Source organism: Melospiza georgiana, chromosome 6 (assembly GCF_028018845.1).
Source record: "Melospiza georgiana isolate bMelGeo1 chromosome 6, bMelGeo1.pri, whole genome shotgun sequence".
In the NCBI taxonomy this organism is placed as follows: domain Eukaryota; kingdom Metazoa; phylum Chordata; class Aves; order Passeriformes; family Passerellidae; genus Melospiza; species Melospiza georgiana.
In genome coordinates this window covers 54,368,048-54,390,289 of record NC_080435.1, presented here as the reverse complement: position 1 = coordinate 54,390,289, position 22,242 = coordinate 54,368,048, and the positions used below count along the sequence as shown (strand labels likewise).

Below are 22,242 nucleotides of genomic sequence, written 5' to 3'. Positions count from 1 at the left end.
ATGTGCATTTCAGTTGTCTCAGGTCTACTTTGGGAAAGGCTTACCAGATTGTTCTTTGTTTTTGCAACATTTGGATCATCTGGTCCCAGCTTAGTTTGGTAGATTTCAAGTGCCCTCTGATAGTAATATTCAACCTCCTCATATTTCCCCTGGTTCTGGCATAGCAAAGCCAAGTTATTTAACTGCTTGGCAACATCAGGGTGATCTTTCCCCAGGACCTGGAAATGAAATACACTGTATTAAAACATTCTCTAATCATCATGTCAGGGTCTAGAAGTAAATAATTTAGAAACATCCTGTTAGTTTTATTCCTCCTCAATTCAACAAAAGCAAAAGCTGCATTTCAAAGATATGAAAATGACTCAATTCTATTGCAAACTGAGAGTGATGCAGAACAATCCATAAGAGGAACAAAGTAAGTAGTAAAACAACATTATAGGGAAATTATTATTTATATAAAACAGAAGATGCAATCTCATGGACTAAAATAAATATCCACATAGAGAATAATCAACTTTAAAATTTTAGCTAAGTTTCATTTTTTAATTCCAATGCTCTTGTCAAATCAATTATTTAGCTATCAAAGAGGAAGGAAAAAGGTAAAGATGTTTCTCATAAAATACAGAATTTAGCATACACCCAGAGTGCTCCAGCAATTTCGTAGCATTACTGGAATTTCCTACTGTTTTCAATTTCAGACACTCCTAACTACTAGGCATTGTTAACAATGGGGTTTATCTGACAGATCTACCCAACCAAAGTATAAAAAAGTAAGCATTTAACTTTGCTTTCTCCTTCCCTAAGTCCCTTTAGAGGCTCTGTATTTGTCACTCCTACCTTTTCTCTGATTTCCAGAGCTCGCTTACACAAAGGTTCTGCTTCTTTGTACTTTCCCCGTTTACCATAGAGTACTGCAAGATTGTTAAGAGTTGCTGCCACCTGTCAAAAGCAGAGAAACATTAAGTGCACTGAAATGTGCTGATACAAATACTTGACAAATGAGCACACCTGCAAGGCATTGATGTTATTAAATTTTCCATGCACAGGATAGACCTCTTGAAATTTGGAAGTGAAGAAGTAATTATTATTAAATGCATACATACACAACAGAGGAAAGAAAAACCTAAATCATGAAGTAATTTTGCTTCCTTTGTGGAAATGTCATTTAGTGCACACATCTTAACATGTTCTTCTCTTACACAGGCACCTCTCACATCTACACTTTGAGCTGCCCTGTGTCCCACAGGCCACAAATGTATCACATGAATTTTCCAAATGCTTGATTTACATTTCATTTACAAGCAGCAGTAAATGAAACCAGAAATGCCCCTTCAATCTGAGTATAATAAAGAGATTTGAGTAAGCAAAAATCTTTCTTCACAAATTGATTTCCCACAAAAAATCCAGGCAATCCAAAATCGAGTATGGGCAAATTATTCATGGTGAAACAGCACTGAATAGAATGTGGCCTCCTACCTGTACTGTTTAAAGACAAGCCAGGTCTTACAACCTTTCCTGTTGAGTTTGACATTGGAATTAGTTGATAAAAAGCAATTAGTTGAATGAAAAGCAAACTAAAATGATGCAATTGCAAGTATACAAACCGCTGGATGATCTTTGCCCAAAGTCTTTTCACGGATGGCCAAGGCATCATTCAGGAGATTTGCTGCATCTTTGTATTTGTTCTGGTCTCTGAATTGTAAAGAGATGTAATTAACACTGGGGATTCAGGAATGAAGAATCATAACAATTAAGCTGAGTTCACTGCTGACCTAAAGATGCTACTATTAAAGAATAATTGAGAATATATTAATAAATTAGGAAGTAGAATCCTGAAGCCTGTGACTGCAAATAGTTTAGTAGTTGAGGACTATATTGAGCATGTACCATTTCTACACTGATGTCCAATTTCTACCTCTAGATTACCTTGAAGTGGGTAATCAAGACACGTCCCCTCAGTAGACAAAAAAAAACCAGAAATCAAACCCAGCCTCATTCCCAAAGCAAAGGTATAGGCAAAAATACAGCAACTTGTTTGACTTTTAAGTACAGGGAGACATACAAATATTTAAGGGACTTCTGGAGGGTTTTAATAATAATTTTAAAAGGAAAATAGAACAGGGAAAAAATTCTAGTCTGAACATCAAAAGGTTGTAGCCAAACAACTAAGTATTTATTTCACTGGTATTTATCTATGTCAGCATACCAACCTGTACACCAAAGCAAGTATGTTCAACATAGTGGCAACATCAGGATGGTCATGACCTGAAGTCTTCTCCAGATCTTCAAGAGCTTGTTTACAGAGAGGCACAGCAACCTCATATCTACCCTGGGAAGCATACTGGATAACAAGATTATGTAGGGTCCGTAACCTTGCTGGAATTTCATAGCCCCCTTGTTGGGCAGCAGCTGCTGCACTGCTGTGCTGCTGTTGAACTGAAAAAAATCCACAAAATTTCAACTTGTGTAAAAGATGACTGTAAATAAAACATCTCACTTGAGTGCTCAGTGGCACAAAAAGAGACTCACTGAATTTTATTTCTTCAATACACAGAATTAGCATTAGAGCATAGGTCACAGCAGTCAGGCTGTCTTCAACAGTGACTGTGGAAGTATGACTGTTTTATTCCTCATATCCTGTCCAGTATTGTATTACTATTATTTTTACAGTTCTCATAGCTCAAAGGGCTACACATAAAAAACTAATGAGGAAAGCAAGAAACTATTTTGGCTCAGCAAACCATTCTCAAGATGATTTAACAATTTTGCACCTACAAATATTGCTGTTTTCATATGGCAAGGAACACCAACATACATAAGCTGAATATCTGCAGAAAAGCTTTTTTCCTTTATTCTTCTTCTCTAAACATACTTTGTTTGTTTCCCTTAGTTTGCTATGCCAAGGAGCACTTAAGATTAGCAATAAAGGACTGAAACACCTTGGATGCCAGAAACAACAGCTACAAGACAAAAGGCCCCGAGTCAAAGTCAACCTTCAAGTTTTACTCACTAACCCTGAAGCTTAGCCACTTATTTTCCAGTAGCTCCTAACCTTTGGTTGTTGCAACCTTTACTCTCCTATTGCCCCCAAAAACCCTTACTCTCCTACTGCCTCCTTTTCTCTTTACCTGACCAATTTCTGAGATTTAGAATATTCTGTCTTGTTCATTTTCATTAAACTCTAGAGAACAAGTTTATCGTTCTCTGAGCCTGACTTTACTCTCTCCTTTCTATTAAGCAGAAACCACTCTCACAGAAAGTGGGAGCCTTTTTATGGCAGTGGAATCACACAAGTCCAAGCCTATACCCAGAGTCACTGCCTGCCAAAGCACTGAAGAATTTCAGCATTTTTTGGAAGGTCAGAGAAATCACTGACATGTCAACTTTGTCTTTTGTAAAGAGAAGTAAGGGAGCTTTTCCTCTCAACCTTCCAACTACAAAATTCTAGGGAAGCAAGGATGAGCAAGGAAGGAGCTCATGACAACAATGACCTGCTGCAAACCCTTCAAGCCTTCCCTTCAGTGCCTCTTATGGATAGCTTTGCTGTGCTGACAAAAATGCAGTGTACCTTGTAGGCATGCCCATAAAGGAAATCTGAAATTGCTGATTGCAAAGGTGGGTCCCTTCAGACATTGTCCCTCAAGTTATTTTTGTGGTAAAAACCATTCTGCTCCCACCACACTGCACTGACTCCACAACATCAATATGTTCTGTTAACAAACATACAAAAACCACATTCCACTAAGCAGAGTTTACTTATCTACCAAGAGCTTTATTCAATCACACTACCAAACATCTGCCTCAAGTTCCACAGCATATTCCTCAGTCCTGCTCACCTGAAGACAAACAATGCTTCCACAATTAGTATTAAAACTATGCAGACAATCTTAGCAAAGGACAAAAGACTATATGAAAAAGATTTCTTATTGAAACCTGCCACAAAAATCTCAGATCAGATTAATTTAAGAGGTCATAAACTGAATCCACTATCTGGTTAGAATCTGCCTCAGTCACTTGCAAGTAACCATTCTGAGAACCCTAAGAAGGAAAACAGAAGAAATTCTGAATTTAAATCAGTCTGAACTTTACAGCACCTAGTAAACTCTAAAAACCTAAGCCCCAGTTCTGTACACACCAATGTACAGAATGTAAATCAATTATTGGATTCCTTATTCTAGCAGAGGCATTCATCACTCCAGTTGTGTTGCAGTGGAATGGTGAAGCAAGCATTTTTTAAAAGTGCATCTTTATATTCTGCACTGCAGAAACACACCAACAAAGTCGTCTGAAGTACACTTACTTCCTTGTCCTTGGTCATCCTCATCATTGGGAAACAGATCATCCAAAGGCTCTTTGGTGGAATCCGAATCTTTATCCTCCTACAGAACAAGCCCAAACCCAACAAATTAAAGCTAAGGCAAAAGAGGGCAGGCCAATCAACCAGCAATGTTAAAGGAAAACCCCACATTCAGAATTGACAAGAATAACATTTCTCAATGAAGTTTTATAAAGGTAGGTCTTATATTTTAATGTATTTACACACTCTGTCCCAAAACAATACAGGACACCTTCAGAAGGGCCAGGAATAGAAATGAGGTCTCCTAGATTTCAGTCTCAATTTGAGCACACAAGAACACATTTGCCATTCTCACAGAGGCACTAGGTCTCATGAAAGTACCCACTGAAGAGAAAGCACTGCTCAGTACAGAACTGTCCATGGTACCTTTCTCAGTCATAAACACAGTTATAGTTGGGCAAGGGAGGGAATAAGGAGATCTCAATTTCTGAGTACTCAACTTCTGTACAAATAATTAGATTTTGCAATTAGTCCGGAAGGTTCAAAAATAAAAAAAAAAAAACAAAACAAGAACACTTGAAAGGAAGTTCATTTCCAATAGTCTCCATCTGGAACCATATTAATTTCTACACAATCCATCAGTTTAAAATGATTTTAAGCATCTACATATAATTTCAAATATAAAATGAAGAGACAGATCATCTCTCAGTCCTGTTTCCTAAATGTTGAGCCTACACAATATAAACAGTTGAAGTTCTCAGAAAGGATGAGCTCAGTAAGGAGAAAACCCAGAAGCAGAACACATTCTTATTTTTCTGTCTCTCCAATCAACACCTTTTTCCACAGATGAGAAAAGGCAACTGCTGCTGGCATTCAAATTCAATGTTAGCAGAGTAAGGGCACTGTAAAACCAGCAAATTAATGGGACTACATCTCAGATAAGATGTTCATAATTTTAAATGTTGACTCCAACCTCATACTGAGCCTATACAACTAACTATTACAAAGGCTAGAAGCAGACACCATCCATATGGTTAGCAAAACTATAAAAATGCTTGGCTTACTTGGATTCTATTTGTTAATTAAACTTCAAATAATGGAGCTACTTAATTCATCTGCAGAGTACAGTCTGACAATACAGCACATCACAATCCCAACATTCCCTCCTCTGCCCCTCTTCTGAACAGGCTTCACTGGCAAATCCATCCACAAATACCAAGTCATGGAACAGCACTGAAAAATTCCAGGTCCAATCGATGAAAACAACTCTCACCATGTACAATATTTTTAAAAGGATTAGTCAAGCAGTCAGTTAAGCATGAATAAATCACACCCATTTTCAACCATTAAAATTGCTGAAATAATTAGTTATGAAAACTGCACTTTCCCAGACACCACTGAGAAGGTCTGAACACACAAAATTAGATCCTTCTCTACTGTGCCACCTAGCCTAAGGAAGCAAAATAAAATTATAAAATGAAGGGCAAATAAATCAGAAGTCTTTTTAAGCATTAAGTTCCTTCTGTAAATTAAAGTTGTGTCCATTTTCTCTCTGAATCTAAGAATATGTAACACAATGGGCTTGTATATATGCAGATGATTACAGTGTCTGGCAGATGGTCCTGAAAGGGGATTCAATAACATCTTATCCTTGTGTAAATTCTCAACAGATACAAAAGCTGTGATTTCACAAGACAAAAATGAAGTATTTTTCCTGCAGTCAAAAAGAGCCAAGTCCTCTAGGTATGTAAAATGTCTCACAGCTTATACTTCTCACTTATTTTTACTGCTAAGTTTATAGAAGTGAGATTTTTGCTTTGGCCCAGTTCTTCACATTTTTAAGCTACTAAATGAGTATTTATCAATTCTGTTCCTCATGTATTTTATTATCTGCAGACAGTAAAATATATACTCTCTTAAAATAAGAATGAGCTTTCAGAATCATTCTGCAAACTATGTGACACTAGTACAAGGTAGTATTTTAATGACAAATACATCTAAGGGACAAATAAAAAGTATCTGTTACTTCTTGTTAAACAGGCAGATTACAACACATGTAAATGTAAGGTGTTTTTACTGTTTTACTATGGAGGTACTTACTGATGGTGAAATATCATCATCATATTTTTTTAATTGATTCATGAATTCTAGATGTTTCTTTTCCTCCTCCAGCTGAGCCACAGACTGCTCACTCTTCTGCAGTTTCTGCTGTGTATTGGCAAGTTCATCCCGCAGCCACTGATTCTCCTGGCACAGCCGGCGAACCTGAGCCCGCAGCTTCTGCTTCTCTGATTCCACTGCATTTAAGTGATTTGACAAAGCCATCATTACCTGAAAAGCAGAATGTGTCACATGGCATCCTTCCCCTAGAATGCAGTCCTGTTCATAACACACAAGGCTTTCATTATTTAAACCTATGTCAACTGTGAAATGTGGAAAACATTCCTATTTCTCTTCGTTTTAGATATGGTTCTCACTTTTCCTCTAAACCTTTTTACCATTTAGAATGATTTGGGCTGGAAGGAGCCTCTGAGATCACCTCCTTCCAGCCCCCTGCCATGGGCAGGGACACCTTTCCACGAGATCAGGTTGATCTGAACCCCATCCAGCCTTGAACACTTCCAGGGACAGGGCACATGTTCCCCCTACCTCACCACCCTCACAGGGAAGAATTTCTTCCTAAATCCAATCTAAACCTACTTTCTTTCAGTTTGAAGCCATTCTGCCTTGTCCTATCACTACATGACTTTTCAAAGCCCCTCTTCTTGTAAGCCCTTCTAGCCCTGGAAGGGGCTCTAAGATTTCCCTGCAGCTTCCTCTTCTCCCCCTCTCTCAGCCTGTCTCCAGCCCCAATTGTCATCCTGTGCCTCCTCTGGACCTGCTCCAACAGGTCCCTGTCCTTCCCTTGCTGGGGTCCCAACCTACAGGAACTCTTTACTAAATAATTGTTTTCCATGATGCTATCAGAAGTTAAAATTGTTTCAGAATTCCCTGAACATTGACTATAATCTTAAAATGCATGAAAAATTTGAACTAGATTACTGAACTGGAAATCTTTGTTCCACTAACATAAAATGGAGCAGTAATACATTCAATTTGCAGGATCATAAAAATAACCCAAAACCTGACACAGCGTTCTAATTTAGCACCTTCCAGACAAAAAAGGGATTTGTATACATGCTTGTATCTCCTAAATTGAACACCTCAGCACAATGGTAACACTTCAAAGGGATATTTATTTCACTGAGATGTGCATGTGCAACTGAACACACAATTTATAGATGCATTTTATACTACTAGCCATAAGCTTGAGTGTGCAGACTTCCAAACACAGTCACTTTAAGGGCAAAAAATAGAACACCCATAAAAGCAGCTTACTTGGACTGGGTTGGTTTTTTTTTGCTGAGCAAAGTTAAATGAAAAAGGAGCTTATTAAGTGAAAGCCAAACACTACCAGCAGAAGATATTCTCCTTTCACTGTTCATGCAATCTCTACTGACACATGTAGAACAGCTGGCAGCAGTCCCAGGATGCACACCTTGCCAGAGTGGACCACTGGTGAGAGTACAAATCTTTCAGATCTGGTAGACATCCCCAAGTTACCTGTATTTCATCTCCTCAGGTTCATGGCTTTTTTAAAAACAAAGTTATCTCTAAGTGGTATTAAACTAAGTATTTCATGTGAAACAGATGGTGCTCTTAGCTGAAGTTTTAGTTGTCAAAGTTGTTCATTAAGCCTTTAGAAACTAATTTTTCCTGTAAAGGTAAGGAAAACTCCAGGTATGATTTCCTAATACCAGTCCAAAGCTCCAGACTCCATGTACCTTTTTACATATTAAAAATTTTTCTAATATTTTAATTACTTGGCCAATTCAAACAGTGGCATTTATATAATGAGAAAGCATATTTAGGAAAATTGTGATAATAGGGTCAATGTATTCAAACACTGAAGAAGCTACAATGGCAACTAAAATATTTTGTAATCTTACTCACTAGAATTAACTGAAAGAAAAGTCTGATTACTTCTTTAGCAAAGTTAGTTTCATTTTCATGGAAATAACACATCACCAGACCTACATGCATGCCACAAAAAAATCTATTTCCATATCTTAAATTTAAAAATTAAAAAAAAAAATACATTGTTATAACTCAAAGCATTCAGGAAGAGTAGCCTTATCAGGTCTGAGAGCAGCAGTCTGAAGTGTAATTGGCTCCCTAACAAAGGCAGCAAATGCAGACTTCTTGGCTCCTCACCACTGCAGTTCACAAAGTACCATGGGAGGCAAACAAGGCAAGAACATCTGCAACTGAGGCTCCTGATAGAGCAGAATTGAGAACTGGCTTCTCAGAGTCCTAATACTACACAGAAGTTACTCATTCACTTGCACATCTTCTACAAACAACCATTAAGGGTAACTCAACTATTGCAATTTTACTCCATGTATCTTCTAGCATTTTCCTCCTGAACAAGAACATATCAAAGAATATAAAACATACACACTAAGGCCTGACAGTTTGTCCAGCGCTTCTATATTCCCCTGCCTGATAACCCACATTTCATTCTCTCAGCCTCAATTCACCATGATCCAATGCACACAGCTTCCAGATCAGCACACAATAATAGCTCAGTCCAGAAGAGAAGTCTGAGCCCAGTTACAGACCAACAGAAGGCCTATTAATGTAGAACCAACTCATGGGCATTTCAACTCATTTGCAAACACTCTCCTATTTTACAAGGATGAGTGTCATACCATATCATTTCAGGTTTTTGACTTACAAAATATCATAAATATAGTCCTGACAACCCAATAAACATATAACTTTTCACTTATCTTTTGCAGATGGTATCTTCATCAACTAAGAGTCCACAGAAATTATCTCAGAGTCCTCTCTTTAATGCATCAAAGTTGTTCAGATCCTGTACTCAAGTCTTAAACTTTAAAATGCTTTTAGTTTCAATTTTGGTTAAGTAAAATGTTCAATAAACATTAGAGATTCTTAAGCACTAAAAGCATCATGTGCTACTATAAAAAATCTGAGGCAAGGGAATATAAACATGAATTTAAGGCTACACCAAAGCTCAAAGGCTGGAGAAAATACATTTATTATATGTGTGTTTGTTTGAGACCTTTCTATGCCACCTTTTAGAGTTAAAATGCCACTGCTCAGTTCTTGAGCTGCTTCAACATTACCTGCCTGATGTGGAAAGTCTAAACAGAAAATGTTTAGACTGAATGCCACTGATGACAAGTGGAGCCTAGTCATGAGTGCTTTAACACTAACCTCATAATCAATTCTGTAACACAGCATGGTGTACAGTACCTACCCCTATTAATTACAGCAGCTTTTGTCCATTATATCCAAGAATAATGTATATGTCTCAGCATTTTACAAATATCTGGGGAGAAATGTCTGAAATGCTTCATTTTTACCACAATTTTACCTGTGCTTCACTAAGGCCAAGCTCCAGCATTTCCAGTGACTTTCGAATCATGTTTGATTTTTCTTCAACCAGATTAGTTTCATCATCTTTCTTCAAACATTTCAAAGTTTCAAGTAAGCTCTGTAAAATTGAATTGTGTTCATTCTTCAGTGCCTCTAGTCCATTAATCACTTGCTTAGTTTTGGCAATGATTTCATCTTGAGTAAGCTTCTCCAACTTCTCTTCCTTTAAATACACCATTGTGGACATGTTTTCATACATTCTGAAATGGAAGAATATGCTAGTTAATACAAAAGGAAAAATAAAATAAGCATATAAGTGAATAAAGTTTGAAAGGTATATTCAGAATACAATTATATTTGTGCACAATTTTTACAATATTTCATGTCCTGAGTTTGTACAGTGTCAACTTCCCCAGTTTCTATTTCCAGATTTAACATTAACACTCATTGATAAACCAAATAAAAAAACCATATCATGAAACACAGACTATGACATGGCAACAGAATTTGTAGCAACTACTGAGGAACAGGGCTGCACCTCCAGGATTCTGTTTGTGAAAAAGCAAAGTAGGTGGTGTATAAAATACACACTATAATAAATATAGCTATTTGCAGATGCCACTGATCTGTAGTTCTCTAAAAAAAAACTCCACAAAATGGAGCTCGAAGAATTTGAAGAAATATCACATAGCCTTCTGAAAGAGTTCATCAGTCATGAGAAAAGTCATCTTTCTCCTGCAAAAAGGTAACACCAGCCTCATCCTTTCTCAAGGACTACAAAAGCTCTTACCACTACGTATTTTGAACATCACAACTACCCCCAGGACAACTTTAATTCATTATTTTAATTCTAAACACATAGATATTCAATTGTCTACAGGTCTAGATGCAGCTGTTTTGATGAAGATGGAACACCTGTCTCATGCCAGAAAAAACAGTTTGTACAGTACAGCCCTTGCAGCAAGAAACATTTCACTGTGCTATTTTATCAGATCTAAAGCATTACACTAAAGATAGTAAATTTCTGGATGTTTGTCAACACCTCTACCAAATGCAAATTAAGACCCAGAAAAGCTTAGAAACTCAGATTCTCTAATTATCACACATGCTGTTACTGAAGTGACAAACAAGCTTATAAATGTAAAAATGTAAACAGAACACACACAAACCATTTGACCCTTTTTAAATGTCACCAGAAAAATGTTCTATAATGAAAATAAAGACTTGAGAAATTACTGCTCTATACCTCAGCTATTTAAATCTTTGAGTGAACCAGGAAGTATAAATTAGAATAAAATAGGAAAGATTTTTCAAAAGCAATAAATGACCCCATCTATGTGAAGACACCTGGGTAAGCACTGGCAAACTAACATTTAAAATGAATTAAAACTGTATTAAAACTTTGTACTACAAAAACTAGTGTAATTTTAGGAGAAATAAAAAATAATTAGAACCATTGAATTCTTGAATTAAAACTGCTGTAAGAAGACAAAGGATGTGCTCTTATGCTTTTGTATTATATTAAAAATAAAAGGCTGCTCTTTGTTTATATGTGCTCAAATTACCCTCTCTGTGATGATCTCCTGCAATACAATACCCAAAAGGCACAGCCACTTGTTACCAAACCAAAGCTGTAGATGACAGTAGGATTTTTTTGTAATAATCTGAAAACACAGAATTTGAGGAAGTGTGAATTTGGTTCTACCCAGATTTAATACAGAAACTTCGTATTCACAAATAAATCAGTAAGAAACAAATAAATCTGTATAAAGCAACTAATCTAGCATGGCATAAGAAATTAACCCATAAAGGCCTGGAGAATGATATTTGCACATTTCCCACTTCTAACCTGAGAACTATGACCCAGAATGCTTAAAAAGACAGTTTTAAAGTACAGACTCTCTGAAGTTGTGTAGAAAAATGAACTGCAATTTAATGTGGACCAAATTTGCAAATAAATGCCTCTAACACACAGTCATGTAGGAAATGGTTATGGATTATACTAACCTCAGCACACAACCCTAATTAGCCCTGGCACACTTTCACAGCCTCAATTAACATTTTCCATCCTGAATGCACAGAACTGAACCTTTGGTTATAAAGAAGTAAAACCAGCAGAGACATCTAATGAAGTGACTATTTGTATATCTTTTGTGAACAGAGATAGCAGCAATTCCTTCTGCACGCCTCAATATTCTGCCATTTTACAGCAAAATGAAAAGCAGATGTTTGCATATATATATATGTAATGCACACATAGATACTGTCTTAAAAAATTACACATTTTAAACACCTCAGTAGAAATAAAATTAATTCTAAGTGATGAATACAGATGAATACAGATAAATTAAAAGGCCCAGAATACTGGCTGAATATATTGAAGCTGTAACTAAGGATGGCCAAGCCAGCACAGCATCTTTTGAAGAGAGGAGAAGCAGGTTTAAACAAGATGGGGCAAAACCACACTCAAACCATCCCAGCAGCAGACCTGCTTTATGAATACATTCCCCCTGTCCCAATCCAGTGTGCCATGTTTTTTAGCTGCCTCATCCCAACCCCAATGTAGCTAAAAGCTTCCACTGCCTCTGCACGAGCAGCACAAGGGATCTGCTGGAGCTGGAGCCAAGCCAAAAGCTGCATCAAGACAGACTGACAGGAAGGTCCTTGCAGCCTGCCAGAGGATTCTCAAGTCTCCTCCAGTGAACACTGTTGGACTCCCAATCTTTCCCACTAACAGGAAAGGAATAAATATTATGGGATAAGCTTTGAGGGGTGTCTGTTGGTGTTCAGAGTTTTACAGATTGTGCTTGGGAGAATAATTTAGAAAACAGGAGGATAACAAACATCTAATTTGTCCTGCTATCAAATCTGACTCTGCAGGAGTAAAATTTATGAATAAATATCTAATAGCCTTTAAGGGCAGTAAGTGAAGGTGTGGTGCCATCATGATTTTTTTAAAATGTATTTTACAAAAGATCATTGCCTGTTCACCAAACAAGCCCATATTTGAATACATAATCATATAACTGGGGAAGGTTTTGTAAAGGACAAGGACTTGGATTCAGTGACCCCTGTGAGTCCCTTCCAACTCAGCATATTCTGGGATTCTGTAAATTAGATCTGAATGTCCTGAGGCAGCAAATGTCACACAGGAAGCAAACAAATGAAGTTTGTATGCAGGATGTATACAGAGGAAAGGAGACAAAACCTAGCCAGCCTATTGTCACTTCTCAAAAATGTTAACTCTTTCTTCCTACATATTTCCCTACAGAAAAAAAAAAAAAAAAAGAGTGTAGGGAAAGGCTTCTTAAGCTCCTCTAAGCTTTGTCCTGCACTCCACTGCACTGCAAATTTTACCTGGGCAGGAATTCTAGATTCAAATACTAGTTTTTAGCTCAGTATACAACTGAAAACAAAGCAAAGAATTAAGATGTACAAAGGTTTATAAAACAGAATTTTGGATGAGGAAAAAAAATATGCAATGCAGTCAGACTTACAGATCACTAGCTGGCTTAAGAAATTTACCTATTATATTAAGTATGTGTCTGTGTAGATCTTGAATATTATCCTCCTTCTTTGTTTGTGATAATATTGATTATGCTGAAGTCCAAAAGTCACTAAATGCTTTCCAACTTCTAGAAAAACCAAGTCACTGCCTTAAAACACACCAAAATAAATTAATTTTGACAGATCAACATAAAAACCCCTGCAACTAAAGAGAATTCCACAATATTTTGTAACATAAACTCAAAACAAAGAAATGGACTGAGAATAGCAAGAGTCTGAAGCAAAGAAAGCAAGGCCAAGCTTTCAGTCTGTAACCACTGGGATAATCTCATCATATACAAACAACTTAAGTGGCTGCTATCTTCAATCAGTTTAAGTATTTTGTTATTCATAAAGCTTTCAAACCAACTAGACTAGTAATGCTGACATCACAGATTTCTGCCTAAATTCTTCCACAGACATACACATATCACAGCCAGCTACTAAGCTCTCCAGCTCATATTTAAAGATCTCTTACAGAGCTTTTCCTAACCAGCTGCTTTTAAAGAAGAGTTGCTTTCCTGCAGGTCACTTCAAAATATTCTTGTGCCAAAACATGTATGAATCCCTCTTTGCATAGGAAAACTTATCAAGAAAGAATTTCATTCTAAAAACCCACAATAATTTTTTTTCCTTGACTAAAGATTAGCATGGATCCTAAAAACAAATAAATAAAACCATTCTAATTTTTCTTCCTTGGTCTGAATCCCTAAAGACTTCCCCTCTCTGTATTGATATTTTTATTATTTAATGAGTTTCAAGTACTAAAAGCTTGGAAGATAAATTTTTAATGTACTTAGAGTCTGATCAAAATTGTTGCAAAATATAATTTTAAATAAATAAATTATAAGACCCCCCAAGTCTAAACTGCTTTGTCAAGTGATATTCTCCCTAAACTTTTTCTCTGAATGTACAGCTAACAGGCAGCATAGCTGAAAATGAATGTGTTCAATGTGTTCATTCATTTTCAAATAATTCAAATAATGTGTTTGCATATAAAAAAGAGTAAATCATCTTCCCAATAGTAAAAGCTGCTGCAAGACTGGCTCAAGCCATACCTAGGGGCTCTGTCCCTGACGTGTACTGCAAATTCCACAAAGTTACAGTGAAAAGTTAAATTAATTTGAGCTTTTTGTATCTCTAATAGGAACCTAACAGTTCCCAGTTTCCTAACAATAATCAGTCTATTCAAGGCTTTTAACCCTAATTTCACTCTTAGTTCCTCCTAATTGAATGGCAAGGTTCAGCATCCTACATCTGCCGTGTACTTGCTTCAATTTTGTATGAGCTGCAAATTACAAGTCATTAATTCCCTGCTCAGAGCAAGAACGCGCCTCGTTACATCATGGAAGGCACCATCTTCAAATGCCACGAGCTGCTTTAACTGCTGATCTTCACAATGTGGAAAACTGCCTTCTCAAACAACCAGCAAAACATTACAGGCTCTTCCAAGAACAAAAACCGAGCAACAAAGGCAAGAGATGAAAAGCAGTTTGGGAAGGAGTGAGCAGAGTGTCAAACGCCGCATCAGCCGCACCCCTGCTGCAGGCAGCTCAGCAACAGCAGAGAGGACAAGGATGAATCACTCACGGATGCCTTGCATACGCTCAGAAAGCACTCACATAACAAACACTCCATTTGGACTATATTGCTGTTATGGCTTTCAGTCAGAATCTCCAAGTCTGAAAGAACAATGATTATCTGTTGTTTTTTTCAAATTTAATATGTAAAATTTCTCTTTACCTGCAAGACTATTTCTGCTGTCACAAGTCATATTCCCATAAGGAATATTTATAATCTTTCCTTTTTTGTCTGATTTGCCTTCCTTTTACTTAAAATGATCCCTTATAGTCAGGAATTTTATTCCATGACATGATCCCTAAACTCCCAGAGGAAAGGAGCTTTTCCCTCTTGACATATTCAGGACTGCAGCTTCCCTGCCAGTGCTAGTCATCACTCTTCCCATCATCTATATTTGAATCTGCATAAAATAGAAAATCTGGAACTGCACCTGCAAACAGTGTCCTGGTGGAGGTCAGACTTAAGGCACAGTGGCTGACCCAGTTCTATAAACAGAACACTGCTGCACTTCTGCTCTGCCCCGGCTTTCCAAATGCGTGAGCTCAGAAAGCACCTTCAGCATTTAACACACAGGTACACCGGCTGCCTTAAAATAACTCGCTGAGGACAATCAGCAGCACATTCTGGAGGCTGTAAATCACTGACCAGAAGCAGGTAAGAGGATGGAGTTGCACACTACCGAGCAACCAGTATTAAGCTACAGAGAAACTCCCCCTTCGCCAAAGGGAGTCGCTTTTTCTACCAATTACCAGCTAGTAAGCATCTGAATTTTAAAAAAAAAATGCTACTGTGCTCCTCCTGCCAGCCTTCAATTCAGAGCTAGCCCTGAATGCAGAAGTCTGCCCTACCACCTGGTTTAAAGTGAAGGTATGCTAGGTAAATAAATGCCCTGAAAAAGGACATTTGTAGTTCCTTAATGTCAAGGGCACATATCCCAAGAAAAACTCAGAATCACATCTGGAATTTGACCTACAGCCTTAACATCACAAAATGTCTGTGTTGGTAAGTAAACTGGACAAACACTCAACCTCTGCAAAGTTTTGGCATTTCTAAAGGCGAGCCCAAAGGTTTCTGAAGAAATGCACAGGACACTAATAATAAGCAAAGGACAGATTGACTAAAAGGAGTAAAACAAAACCCCCCTGGAATACTGGCAGAAATCCCCACATCTCCAACAAGGCTGCTGCTTTTCTGCCATGACTGCCAGGAGCAGCCCACTCTCCACACGGCTGCGGTGGCCTCACGTTCTACCCCTGCAGCACAGCAGCTCCACCCCTGAAAAACACTGCCAGCCTCTAGAAAACCTCCATGGCTACCAAAGGCCATGCACTGCATTAAACTATGTTTAAGTGAAGAGGATTATGTACTTGTTTAGCTGAAGAACACAGCCACTGTACATCTACCTTGATAAATAATCTTGGAATGTTTTAATGGTGGGGCCTGCTATTAAAAAAATTACAAATCATACCTTTCAGGGGAAATCTTCAGATTCTTCTAAAATGAAAAAATTATTACAGAGAAACTCAGACTAACAAACCATATTTGCTAAAAAAAAGAGATGATAGCAAAAATAGCTCCTGTAAAACCCTTACCAAGGGTGAAGCTGACAATTCTCTTTGAGAAAGCACAAGCTAAGATGATTTGCACTGCTGAGAAAGTACAAGCTAGAAGATTTGCTCTGCTGCAGAGTCCTTTGATTTAGATTTCTGTAGCACGCTACTTCAACACTAATGAACACTTTCTTAGCAATCATATCTAGATTCTTAAAGGTAACAAATTTAATACTATTTTGAAAAAAATACTTTTGCACGTTTCAAAGATAGCTGGCAAAAATGCCTTGAGAGTTTTTTCAGCCCTCAGCCCTCTTTCTTCTGCAGCAAGCAAACTATTTTAATGAAATTTATTACTTCCTGCTGAAATAGTTAACTGAGTTAAAAATCTGTATACAGTGTAAAAGTATTCAGTGACACAAAAGCTTTCTTTAACTACACAGATTATTCTCCCTCTTAAAGAAAAGATTATGGTGTCAATCCCTTGGCCGTGCTGCACTGAATAAACACTGGCTAGTAGCTGGCATTTCAATTATCATGATACAGCAAATCTGTATCCTTTTAACTGCAGACAATCCAGATGACCTGCCCATCTAATTCTAAAATCTCTTTTAGACTCAAACATATCAGGAATTCCATAGTGCTGCAAGCCAAATCCCATCTTGCTTTTCCTGTTCACATACTGCAGCAGACAGAGACCCTCAGATGATGTGACTGCCCCTTACACAGTATTATACCATTCCAATTATTTCTGTGGAAGGAATCAAGGGAAAATACCCTCTTTTTTGCACATCTCATCAACTGTATTTTACCTTCCAAAGGCCTAAAAATACAGTGACTGAAACACAGACTAGCAGCACATCCTAAAATCACTGTAGATTCTCTGAGAAGTGTTAGATACTACAACTGGTCTGGATGTATTATAAGCATGTAAGAGAAAAATTAATTCTCTGTACACATACCCAAGCCCTTCCAATATCTCAGATTTCAAATGAAACTGGATGGATACTAAGACCCTTTTATGAATTTGGTATCACATCAAAGATTCCTCTTTGTCAAAAGATTACTCTTAGTCAAAGCTGAAACAAGTGCAAAAGCAATCTGACAGGCATGTGTGTGTCTAAGGCAGTTCCACAGAGCCAGAGCCAGGAGTCCAGAGGAGCTGCACTAAAAGCCAGACTTTCAACAAGGTACAGCTTATAAACTCTTTGTTAATCAAGGCTGCTATCATCTGTTACATGCTGGTGGTACAGAACTTCCTTACTCAAAATCTGAAACAGCCCTGTGGCAAGATTCAAACTCCGCTCTTTTCCAGAATAATAAAACTGCATATAATCCTCTTCTGCTGTTTGGTAGTGTTGGGCGAAACTTGTTTTTTTTTAATTTTAGTTCTGTCCATGGAATCTCTGAAGGCAGGCAGACTGCAAAGCTCCAAGCCTCCTACCCCTTGGAGCAAGGGAGTTGTCTCCCTCCTGTACCAGTGTTGTGCCAACAGAAGCAGCGTCTCTTGGTCTCCTGCAAGGCCAGCACTTCTCAGCTTCTGTGAGCACTAATAAAACACTTTCAAGCAGCCACCAATGGATGTTGAGAAAGGAGAGCTTTTTCCCTCCCTAAAACACTGACACAACACTCCAGTTTAGGCCACAGGAGATTTGCCTTCTCCTGTGAGAGATGACAACAAAGCCCACCTCACTGGATCACTTTAACAAAAAGGTCATGACTGTATCAAGAGCAGTTACATAAAGGCAGAATAAACTATCTTAAATGAATCAGAAGGCAGAGGTGTAACAAGTTAAAAAGTAGTTATAATTACCTTTAATTATTAAAAAGTCTTGTCACAAGAATCAAAGATACATCAGGAGAAATCTAGGCTAATTGTTCAAAAATTGTATTGTAGTTTAGTATTTTGTAGTTACAAGGACATGCTTCATAAATTATCTACTTTAAGTGGATTGAAAGGAAATTTTGACTGTATTCTAAAATAAATACTGTCAAGAAAGTCTGAGTAACAGATCCATCATCACTATCAAATGACACAGTTTTTCCCCTCAATATTCCAAGAACCTGCATTGATTTTTGTGTGAAAATAGCACTTGGCTCTTCATGGACTGGCCACCTTGTGCAAACAGGTGTTCAGTGAATTTTGATAAATGTTTTGATAAGGCTGGTTCTTGCTGGTGTGAGAGACTTTGAGACTGGACTAGGGTTAGGGCACGTAGCACAAGAGGAAATACAGCAACATTCAAAGCTACCTGTCTTGCAATTTGAAGCTTTCAATAGTGTAGACAAAACATTTTTTCAGCTTAACTCTAGCTCTTTCATTTTGCATTGTTATTTTTGGACAAAACCTGCTTTATTGACTAATCAAAGCAAGCATCCATTTATGTTATCTATTTATCTAATCTCTAAACAGCACTTAAGTAGAAGCACAGGAATGTTCCCATCAAATCAGCCTTCCAGAATACATTAGAAATGCTATCAGCTTCCACTTGCTAACATCAATTCTATTATCTTAACCAAATCTACTTTTTATAGCATACCCATAAAGATCTGGAAAATGCATTCAGGAAGGGCAGAGAAGGCCACAGCTTGCCTCATATCACTGCATCCATGTGAGAAAGCTCTGCTGACAATTTGCTGTGGGTACTGACTACAATGCTCTTACATGCTTGATGACATTGAAGAAAAGGGTTATTTGGACTGAAACAAGAAAAAAAAGCAATTTCTTCTGCAGGCATAAAAGGAACATCCACTAACAGTGTTTCAGCACACAGCAGCCTTTAGCTTTAACAAATCCTTACATTGGATTTTGAAGCTATTTAATAGTTCACATTAAGATGCAAAACCATGCAGTGTCTCTTCAAGCTTTAGGGAAAGTATCTTCCTCCTGCTCCTCCTTCAATAATTAAAAAAAGAAATGCAAAACCACTAAAAAGGCCGCAGAAAAAGTTTCACAATCAAACTGTTCAGGCATAACCTTTAATATTGATAAAGAATCAATGCTAACCCATTCAATATTACATTAAAATCAACACTTTCAATGGCAACAACCAGTTATGAGAACAATTTTTTTTATACCTTACATATTTTAGTTCATAGAAAAAACAGCAAATGATACAACCATCTAGAAAAACATATCACTCAGTGATTCTTACCTACAACTGCAGAAAGCTGACTTAGCTGTAAGGTTGGAAATCATTTCCTTGTTGAGTACTCCATAATCTGGAGGCCTGATTCTGATGTTCTGAACTCTCCTGGGTCAGGAGGTGCTGAGCAATACAGCAGGCCCTCACTCAACACTTCACAAAGGCACCTTAACAGTCTGTGCACTCACACCTGAGGACCAAACCATAGTCCCAACCCCTTCTCTAGTGATCTTTCACATTCCTGATTTACCTTAGCTAGTGCTGGGCACAGAGGGTCCCTTTGGGACTCTGAAATCCTCACTGTGGTGACACCATTCACAGGACAGTTCCCCCCACCCTGCTGCAGGACACTGCTCTTCTGGTGGACTGACACAGAACAAGAGCACACTAACTGGAAAATCAACACAGAAGCTAAAAGTTTCATTTGAATATTGTTTTTTAAAGCATCTCACTTGGATGATCTGTTTGGAAAGCACCCCCTCCCGAGGATGGCAGAACAGTGGCCCCTAAAACAAGCACACCATTAACAGCACCGTGTCATGTGCCTGCAAGCACTGCTCCATGTGCAGCCACACTACAGGCTGCAGCGCAAAAAAGGAAAAGAAAAAACAGAAGTCAGCAAGCAAAGTTTCAAGCTATTTGTTATCCTAACAAATGGGTGTGGATGGAGATTCAATGGCCACACAAAATACAAGCAGTCACTGTAATTCAAACCCCTTCCAAAATGGGCTGTGCATCTTTGCTCTCCACCTGCATTCAGCACAAATTCCAAACCCAAGATATTTTTCTTTAATTAAACAATGTATTCCAACAGCAGTATTTTAAGTGCAGGCTAGAATCAACATGCAGAATATGATTTTTTTCTTAAAACTCCAGGGAGAGAAATTGATACTAATTGAATAAAAAGTACTTAAAAGCAAAGTAATTGATTCATAATCTGCCTTTATCTATGTTCTGAACAATGGAAGGATGTATTTAAGTAACAGCAAATTACTGAGACTCTGAGACAAAGTCACCCTGTGGTGCCTCTTGGCTTTTTCAAAAGGTATAGAATGGGTAACAAATTCTTTAAAAATTAGGACATCTGGCTATGACACCTGTAAGTACCATAAGAAAATATTACATCTCATCTCTGTATGATTTCTTAAGCCCTTGGGAGTGCCTAGCAAGGACCAGTATCATCTGCTCCAGAATGCTCCCAGACCAGAATCTTATTAAGCAGTTTTATTACATCCTCTCTGTTAAACACAACTCTGCCTTACCACAGCCATAGTCCTCAGGTTCACACATCTCATCTTCCCAAAATACAACATTCCTCAAAATTAACATGTCTTTCTGGGGATTCATTCCCTCACACCTCTAGTAAGACCTCCAGGTCACTATCCTGCAATCTAACACACTGCCAATCATCAGCCTGACTTCTGCACCCCTCCATGTTTCAATACAGTAATATTCATTATACTGAATGCTACTATACTGAATTGGGCCACTACATCACTACAACAGCACATTCTTTTTTTTCCCACACATTATTGCCTTCTATGTCCAGAGGAATTTAGAGACTGAATCATCTGGTCTGGCTTCCTGCAAACACCTGACCCTGAGCACTCTTTTACTCACCAAGACTATGGCTACACATCATAACCGGGCACTGCTCCTCATTCAGCCACACACTTCATCCACATCCCTGTCATAATAAATCAAAATAAAGGTATGTGCCTTTTACTGGATTATTTAACTGTCAGAAGTGAGGGGACAGAAAAGAGAAAAGGTTCAGGCCAACCAAAATACACTTATTTCCCCAGCTGTGTTGATGGAATGAGGAAAAGGGAACAAGCAGCAGGACTGTGGAACTACATAAACCAGCACTGAGATTGAAGAACATTTCATCTGCATCCTTAGAGATCAATTATATATTCCTGTTCTGTCAACAGAAACATTACAGGAGGTTGTAGTGCCCCTCCCAGCTCAGAACTATAACCTCCCCTGTGTCCTCACATATTACCATCCCACTAGTTGGATTAATCTGACTGCACTCTGCCACTGTGAGGGAGAGATGAATCCACTTCTTTCATCAACCCTCCTCCCTTTAAATACACTCTAAATGTGACCTGGAGCTGGGGGAGAGCAGGGTGGAACATCCAGTTTAAGCACATGAACAATTGAAACATTAAAGGTGGGGATACACTAAAATCCACTCATGGCAAAGACAGGAGGGATGACAGAGTAACAGCAGCTTCTCTGAAATGGAAGCTGCTCAAGCCAGAAGAGAAAGAAACTCTGGCTTTTCCACATTGTTCAGGCTGACATTGTTTGATAAAGGAACATTCATAAAAGCCCTAAATCTTAAGATAAAATATTATTTAGAAAAACAAAAAGAAAGCAGCAGAACCACACCAACACACACCCTGCTCCTCCCTGCCAGTCCCTAATCTATAATGACATGGTTTGCAAATCATTCAGCTACTGTCAGCTGGAAGGAACAAACTCGGGATACAGGGCAGGAATGCAGTTACTGCAATCCTTTCCAAAGCTCAAACCACCAGCCTCTGCACTGAGAAATGGCTCACAAGTTCTAATCATAGCACACTGCCAGTATTCTTAATTTTTTGTTAACATTAACTACTTAACTACTACATACAAACACAGGTGAGAATGAAGATAATAATTTACCTGG

At 38.0% G+C, this 22,242-nt stretch overlaps 1 protein-coding gene across 4 annotated transcripts in view; it reads right to left on the bottom strand.

Moving 5' to 3' along the window:
- Positions 1-22,242, bottom strand: part of KLC1 (kinesin light chain 1) — a 46,963-nt gene that overhangs the window by 20,049 nt on the left and 4,672 nt on the right. For all 4 annotated transcript variants that reach the window (XM_058027069.1, XM_058027068.1, XM_058027070.1 and 1 more), the window contains exons 2-8: positions 9,741-10,002; positions 6,398-6,628; positions 4,301-4,379; positions 2,211-2,436; positions 1,605-1,692; positions 838-939; positions 45-218 (exon numbers count right to left, since the gene is read on the bottom strand). In XM_058027069.1, coding sequence (XP_057883052.1) covers positions 45-218; positions 838-939; positions 1,605-1,692; positions 2,211-2,436; positions 4,301-4,379; positions 6,398-6,628; positions 9,741-10,001 — 1,161 coding nt within the window. In that variant the 5' untranslated portion in view covers position 10,002. The remainder of the gene's footprint in view (positions 1-44; positions 219-837; positions 940-1,604; positions 1,693-2,210; positions 2,437-4,300; positions 4,380-6,397; positions 6,629-9,740; positions 10,003-22,242) is intronic.